Here is an 8,191-nt window from a genome sequence, read left to right as displayed (position 1 = left end):
ATAGCAGCTAAGGTTTTAGGAAAAAGAAGAATGACTCGTATAAAAAAGGGGCAGCACAGGGGAATGTGATCTTTAGTTTCCTGAAAGTGAAAAAATCTGACCCAGGTTGTTTTAATCCTTGTTGGGGAAGTGCTGGATATTGAATAGCTGCATCTTCAGCAGCTCTCTGAGGCATTCAGGTGTCTCACAGTGCACTGCAGCGTTAGGCCAACAGGCAGCGAGGCGAAGACTTTCCTCGGGGTTATCGTGGGAACGGAGCTGTCATAAATCATCGTGAAGGTCAAGAACTGTGCGCCGACAGCAGAGAGCATGAAGGGTCAAATACACTGAGGACACAAACACACACACACACCTCCAAGCTGTGAACAACTAGGGCTGCTACTCCTCTCCTCCCCTCCTCACTCCTTTTTTTTTTTCAGGCACAAAACTCACGTCCCAGTTTTCACTTTTTTGTGTGTCACCTAAAGTTTTCCACCTCTTGAAAGATGATGGCCTTGTTTTTTTTTTCCTGTGTTCTCAAATTCATCTTCATGTAGTGTTTACTGCGTTACTTTATATCCTAGCTTCACTTCAAACCGCAGTGTCCTAAGAGGAATTTACACAAGGCCTCAAGAACCAGGAAAGCCTTCTTCCACCCACAGTCCAAAGACAGAGGTTAGGTTAACTGGTGATTCTAAACTGACCATAGGTGTGGCCGCAAATGGTTTTCTTGCTGCTCTCTGTTAACCTTGCGACAGGCTGTTGACCTGTCCAGGCTGTACCCTCTCACCCAACAGCTAGAAAAGGCTCCAGCCCCCCGTGACCCAAATTGGGTAATTGGATCAGCCAAGAAGAAGGAAAAGTACAAAAGCAGAAAGTTACCTCAGAGATGGGACAAACCATTCTCTTTCTACATGAATATGAAGACTAGTTAGCGACCTTAACAACCCTTTCCATCAACTAAATACTTGGGAACTTTTGCAAAATTTGCTTTGAGTGGTAATAAAATATTTTAAAGAAGAGCATTTTCTTGTTTAATGTCATACCCTATTAAAATGTTAGATGCTCATATATAAAACATGGACGTTTTAAATAATGACATCAGCATATGTCTTCTTAGCCAAAAGCACAGGTTTTAGACTCCTGCAAACACGTAATTTCAGATCTTTTTTTTCTACTTTTGGCCCTGTGTGATGTCAAAGAAGTACAGCTGTTTGTGAGGGGCAGCCAATCAGAAGAAAGCTGGCTTAAAGCGAGTGTGGCCTTAAAATAAGAGAAGCCAAAGTGAGTAGCTGAAGACAGAAGACAGACTGAGGGACTACTTTTTGGATCCATGTAGGTTAAAAGGGGGATTATTTTGAACCGTGGAAAACCAAAACATGTGAAAACTTCACCTTTAAATAAATACTGAAGAAAAGTACCCTACTGAATTGAAACTTAGACTGGTGGACTCTTGCTGTCTGCTGACTCTTATTCCTTATATTCCCACTTACGCCATTTCCCGTCTTTTATTTTGTCATCAAAAAGTACTATTTTATTTTTAAGCAAAATAAAATCAATTTCGACTAATGATGCGTTCACAGACATTAAGAAAATTAAAATTTCATAATCAAAGTGACACAAATGAGACTCAAAAAATAGGGATCAAAATGAGACTACATTTCCCACATTGCAACGGGCCCGTCACAGGTCGATGACGCTAAATTTACGCGCGTGTAACCTTGTCTGGCTACTCAGTAGTGTTTTTAAATCAGGCGTGGATACATTATTTCGTTTTTGTTTGTTTGTTTTTTTATTTCGGAGTAATGAGCAGATATATTTTACCCGTGTCTGTCTTTGGAACAGTATTTGGATGCGCTGTGTTACTGAAGTGAGTAACTAATCATAATGATGACTTAATGATGTTTAATTTACACTGGAAATGTGTCATTTGCTGCTCAAGTGCATTAAATTCAGTGACAGAGAGTCGTCGTACTGGGTATTGTCACGTTATTTAGTAGTTAGAGTAACTGAAGGGGAAACACTTCACTCTTACACAACCCCACAAGGTACAGCCTTCTCGGCTTAATGGTATAGCTGAATATAGCAGATTTTACAGATTCAAAAGGTGTTAATGAAATTCTGTTCGCACATTATAGAGTGTGAAGGCAGGGTGATTTTTGATTTTCTGCCTTACTTAATTAGACGGAACAAAAACAAGAAGATTTTGGGTAGTGCTGTGCAATACTTTGGTGTTGATCCCATACAATGTAAATACAGTATTACCAAAACTTTCAACCTGTAAAGGAAGGTTAATATAAACAATGTATTTATTCAACACAATTCATTGAGCTATATACTGAGCAGGAAATAAAATATCAATCCTATTTCACCTACAATACCAGTGTTGGTATCAGTACTATTAATATTTGAATCACGTTTGTTTTGTGGTCATGTGATGAAACACAAATAAAACTGGCAGAATGAACATTTCAAACACTGTGTTAATGCAGGCTCCCTTCTCAGAATGGCACACTGCAAATCCTCTGATTGCATTTCATTAACCTAACCCATGCATGTGTTTGGACTGTGGGAGGAAGCCAGAGTGGCCGGAGAGCATGCAAACTCCCCATTCGAACCCAGCACCTTGTCACTGTGAGGAACGTCCTGTTAAATAGGTACAAAGCGCTTTACAGGCAATAATCCTGTGTGGAGTTTGCATGTTCTCTCTGGGTACCCTGCCCTGGGTTCTTTCCTCAGTCCAAAGACCTGCATGGGTTTATGTTAATCTATGATTCTAAACTGGCTGAAGGTTTGAATGTCAGCATCTGTGTTGGTCTATCTTTTTCTTTGTGTTTGATCAAATATAGCCTCATAGCTATGTCCAGAGTGTTCCTTACCTCTTGCACTATAACAGCTGGGATAGCCTCCAGCCCTCCCACGACCCTGACTTGCCCAGTGGTTAAGAAGATCGATGGATGGGTAGAAAAACAACAGTGATGCTGAGTTATAAAAGCAGCTATGCAGATTAACTGCTGCAGGCCAATTAAGCTGTGAACTGAGATCTGAGGGTGGTTATGTAATGTTCACAGGTGTGACGACCTCTGGTTGTTTGCTCGAGTGAAATAAATCTTGCCGCTCTTCTCATTTCTTACTTTCTGCATGCCCTCGCCTCCTCTCCTTGTGTTTTAGGCTTACGATGTTGATTTATTCGCCTGAACTGAAGAAAAACCCACTTTAGGTCAAGTCCTGTTGTTTTTAAATGTGGCATATCGATAAAATTGACTTGACTTAACCTCCCACCTGAGATGCAAGCAGAGCAGGCAAGAAAGGAGTCAGGGCATTTAACAAACTTAGATGTTGCTTCAGAGCTGTCATTCTGCTCACTGTTTTGCTGAAGCTGCCATGAGTTGGGCAGAAAGTTATAACAGTCATCTGTGTGTCATGCTCACGGCTTCTCTTTGCTCCTTCTCGAGATACATTTAAAGAACTGAGACATCCTACAGGAGGGTGAGTGGCACTCTCCAGTGTTTCAATAAGATACCAATAAACCTTTGCCTAATTCTTTTCATAGAGACCGTGTGACTGGAGGCCGGTGTCCTAGTAAGGCTACCATTAATGAAAAGACAGTGGTTATAACAGGAGCTAACACAGGCATTGGGAAAGAGACTGCCCGAGAACTGGCTAGAAGAGGTATGGAAAACCTGGATCCCCTCTGATTTGGTGCAAAAAGGTGCAACTACTTCCCTCTCACTGACACACCTTGCCTTTTTTTATTTTTTTTTTCCCAACATCATCAGGGGGTCGAATTATTATGGGATGTCGCGATATGGAGAAGTGCGAAGCAGCTGCAAAGGAAATTCGGGGGAAAACCCTGAATCCTCACGTTTATGCACGTCGCCTCGACCTGGCCTCCGTGGAGTCAATCCGAGAGTTTGCAGAGAGGATCAAACAAGGTGATGAACACAGAACAGTTCAGTAAAGCCAGCTTGGTAACAGTTTCTGTAACACTGTCTCTACTGTAGAGGAGCCACGCGTGGACATACTGATAAACAATGCCGGGGTCATGAGGTGTCCACAGTGGAAGACTGACGACGGCTTTGACATGCAGTTTGGAGTGAATCACTTAGGTACACGCTGCAAATGAAACACGCTAACCACTAAAAATCACAAGCTAGACTGACTGTGCGTTCCAGTGAAATTTCCCTTCGTCCGTCACGAGCTGATTCTGAGTTTGTGTCTCCCTCCAGGCCACTTCTTATTGACGAATCTTCTGCTGGATAAGTTGAAAGAGTCCGCCCCCAGCAGAGTGATCAACCTGGCCTCTCTCGCCCACATTGTTGGAAAGCTTGACTTTGAGGACTTGAACTGGGAGAGAAAGAAGTTTGATACCAAGCAGGCGTACTGTCAGAGCAAGCTTGCCAATGTTCTGTTCACCAGAGAGCTCGCCAAGCGATTACAAGGCAAGTCTACTGGCTGCTGTATATGTGGGCATGTGTGGGAGAGAGTACGGCCTGTGTTCTTGTTTGTAATTGGCCAGTGGACACGTATATGTGTGCTATGTATTTTTAAACAATGCTGTGTGCAACAGGCACAGGAGTCACAGTGAATGCGGTGCACCCGGGAGTTGTTGCCACGGAGCTCGGGAGGCACACTGGCCTCCACCAATCACAGTTCTCGAGCTCTCTGCTCAGTGAGTATCCCGTTTCCTTACTGGATCCCGAATCAATAAAAGCTCACCACTCTTAGCCCAGTCTGTGTAGACTCTGACACATCGGTAGAATAAATTTTCTTTTTTTCTTATTAATTGGGTGAAATTTTAAAATAACCTAACACACATCTAAAATAAGTTCTGTTTAATTTTAGTTGCATAGCTCAACACTGTGAAAAATGAATTTAAACTGTAACTCATGTAAAGTTTTTCCATCATCCTTGAATCTAGGAAGATGTCGAGCAAGTGTCCCTTACTTGGGGAAAAATAGCAGCAACTCTGTGTGAAATACTTCATAACAAACAAAGGTCGTAATAGAAACTACAGCCCTATCACTAATATTTGTATTTAAAGCAATAAAGGAAATATGGTTTTCCTCTCGATTGCTCAAAGTCATGTAGTTTTTAATGGCACAATTACAGACAGTGTAAAACATGGTTGTAGCTTCTGGGTTGGAAAAATAAAGCTGATGCAGGAGTGCATTTAAACCTGCAATCTGTCTGAACACCACCAGATGGCGATAGCTGTGGTTGCAAAAAGACTCCCCATAGACGTCTGAGGGAAATCTGCTTTCTGTCTTCACCTATGTAAATGCTTTCCTGCTAAATTCATGGGTTTAGTTATACTGAATACAAACTTAAATCTATTTTGTAAATCTTGGTCATGCCATGTTTCAAAAAGGAGGATTATCTGTGGTATTTTCCACTCGCTCATTGACTAACAACATATTCATCACAAGCCGTTACCCAAAATGGGACTTTTGGATGTCACAGTAGCTATGTCCATCTTTTATACTGTTTAAAACTAAAATGCAGGCGCTACACATTTTTTTTCTCTGGTTCTTGATTTACAGTGTTGTGCAAAAGTCTTGAGCCACTTCCCATTTCTTTATATTTTGCTTTCAATGAGCCAGACTTGCTCTTTATTATGGTGGTCTTGAGGAATACTTCCCCAGGCTTTCTAAAAGACTTCTTTGAACACAGAAAAGTGCCATCAGATTTCAATCCACCACGCAATACCATCTGGAAAACATCTGAGTGGTAATGGCTTCGTTTTTCAGCAATACAATGATCCCAAACGCACTGCCAATGCAGTAAAAGCATAGCTGGATAGAAAAACACACAGGGGAAAACAATCGGTCATGGATTGGCCTCAGCAGAGCCCGGACCTCAACGTTATTGAACTAGTGTGGGATCATCATGACAGAGAACGGAACAAAAGCAGCCAACATCCAAAGAAAATTATGTTTGCAGGTGTTTCAATAAATTGCTGCAAATATTTCACATTTTCCAGCAAAATATAAAGAAGTGAAGGTTTGCTCAAGACTTCTTCACAGTACTGTAAAATAATCTAAAATATTAATCACCAAAGAAATGGCATCCCAGTTCTATTAAAGCCTCTTCAATCAAACACCAGCAGTGTGGCAATGTTGTTCACTTACACTGTATATAAAGCACTGACGCAGCCCCCTCACTGCCTCTAACCTATATTCTTTCTAACAGTCAGCAAGGGGTGATGGCTCTGTTTCCAAGAAAAACTCATATTGTATAGTGTTACCCTGGCAACGCCAACATAGGAGATGAGGATTTCAGTGCTCACATTAAAGTGGTAAATTAGCATACCTCATGTCTTATCAGAACATGTGCTAATTATTTGAGTAAAAGACTGAGGTGAAGGAGATTCTTGCAGCTACTCATTGTCTGCTCCCCAAAGCCTTCCCTACTACCTCTTCATTATCACTCTTATTAGCCAATCTGAAGAATACCAAATGAAAAGATTTTGGTTAATGACAACTTCCTTCTGTATTCTTAACTGCTGGATATTTTTTAAAGCTGTGAATATACTTTACTGCTAAGACATTGCAAATTCCAGGGTCTAGACTTAACAATTAAAGCCCTATTCTGTGGATAAGGGTTAGGCTACGATACTAATACTTTAAAAAAAAAATAAAAACACCTTAAAAACTAAGAAAAAGGGCCTGCAAGTTCCCGGTTGCAAGTTGCAAGTGATATTTAATAGAGGATGATGTTGTAGGAAGATAAAGCGGCGCGTGTTTAAAGCTAATGTTACTCAGTCAGATCCACCTCCTGCTTTTTACATCTGGTTTGAATCCCCTTGGCTACATAAATATTTTCTACTGTGAATTAAAATGAATCTTTCCTCCCAGGTCCCTTTTTCTCATTGTTGGTGAAAAGCCCAGAACACGGGGCCCAGCCCAGCGTCTACCTGGCCGTGTCTGAGGAGCTGGAGGGGGTGACGGGGCGGTACTATGATGTGATGACCGAAAAGGAACCAGCGCCCCAGGCCCTGGACGATGAGGCAGCTTGTAGGCTGTGGGAGGTCAGCAGCAGGCTGGTGGGTCTGGAGCACGAAGGACAGCCCAGCGTGTCAAACCCATCAGCGGAAGGCCAGAACAAAGCTGCACAGACAAACCCAGCGCAGACACTCGGGCAGAATGTAGGACCAGCTGTCAGCACTGTAGGCCTATAGGTCCTCTGAGCCAGCAGGAAATAATGGACCTTTATCACTCGAGCTGTGCCAGACACAGGAACAATTCTCTGTCTCAGACTTTGAGTCTGGGTGTCTCTATAATGGCAGTCTTTTGTATGTTCATTTGTGTTCCTGCCTCAGGATGTTCTCTCTTTTAAAGAGACTCTGTAACTTTGAAACACACTCATGGATTCAAAGTTACATCCAGTTTGTATTTCTGACTTTTCTCTGCTTGTTCTAGTAATAAAATGCAAGAAGTGCTAAAATAAAGTGCTACCATGTCATTGTGAGCAAAAAAGTGAAAGAGGTTTTTCAACATACTCCTAAAAACCTACCATAAAACATTAATGTTGTTAGTTTTTTTTAATGTCAAAATCACTATGAGGCTGTGTATGGTATGCTTTCTTTCACAAAGAGAGCACAAAAGAGAATGAAACAAATCTCCTTTGGTTGAATCATGTCTGTAATTGGAGAAGAAAGCATTGTTATGCAGTCTTACTGGAGGACTGGAGCTTTTGAAACTTTTTTTGTGAATTCCGTCATAAAAAGTTGAAATAAAGCGCCATCTGCCTGCTCAACATTAAAATACATGTGCTGAAAACCACATGAAACCCTATTTAAGAGAGTTTGTGTATATTTTTTTAGTCATACATCCAGATTTCCCGATAATTTCTTCAGCTGTACAGCTGTGTTATTTTTCCTTCAAATTAATTTGGCTTAGAAAGCATTTTTTTTGTGCACCGAAACTTTATATTAAAACAACTTAACTGACGGATTTACACACTAACCTGAAATGGTTCCAATTTATTATCGGAAGTATTAGAAACTATCTAAAATATCTAAAAATACAAAGTATGGCACTGAAGTTAAATGCAGGATCGCTTATTTTAATGCACACTCTTATGAGTTCTGTTTCATCGTCCTCACAAAAACAAATCAAGTTTCCAAAGAACTCATAGTGCAGGTCTGATCCTCTCAGACATGCAGCCTGAGTGCAAAGAAAAATATCCATCCCTTAAGTATTTAGAGGAT

The 8,191-nt window shown here is 41.1% G+C and overlaps 1 protein-coding gene across 1 annotated transcript; it reads left to right on the top strand.

The window, feature by feature from the left end:
* Positions 1 to 1,678: 1,678 nt before the first annotated feature.
* LOC116319932 (retinol dehydrogenase 13) lies at positions 1,679 to 7,769 on the top strand. Its single transcript, XM_031739400.2, has 7 exons — positions 1,679 to 1,849; positions 3,533 to 3,651; positions 3,759 to 3,914; positions 3,984 to 4,088; positions 4,209 to 4,421; positions 4,550 to 4,651; positions 6,837 to 7,769. Exons 1-7 carry the CDS (start codon positions 1,785 to 1,787, stop codon positions 7,157 to 7,159), a joined length of 1,083 nt encoding a protein of 360 aa, XP_031595260.1. The 5' UTR covers positions 1,679 to 1,784; the 3' UTR covers positions 7,160 to 7,769.
* Positions 7,770 to 8,191: the final 422 nt, after the last annotated feature.

This window comes from Oreochromis aureus, linkage group 8, assembly GCF_013358895.1.
Source record: "Oreochromis aureus strain Israel breed Guangdong linkage group 8, ZZ_aureus, whole genome shotgun sequence".
In the NCBI taxonomy this organism is placed as follows: Eukaryota; Metazoa; Chordata; class Actinopteri; order Cichliformes; family Cichlidae; genus Oreochromis; species Oreochromis aureus.
This window is presented reverse-complemented; position numbering and strand designations above follow the sequence as displayed.

Excerpts from the sequence above, each read along its gene's own strand:
- LOC116319932 (XM_031739400.2), top strand. The coding sequence starts at position 1,785 with ATGAGCAGATATATTTTACCCGTGTCTGTCTTTGGAACAGTATTTGGA. Across the intron at positions 1,850-3,532 it reads GGATGCGCTGTGTTACTGAA|AGACCGTGTGACTGGAGGCC; the intron begins GTGAGTAACTAA and ends TTCTTTTCATAG. Across the intron at positions 3,915-3,983 it reads TGCAGAGAGGATCAAACAAG|AGGAGCCACGCGTGGACATA; the intron begins GTGATGAACACA and ends TCTCTACTGTAG.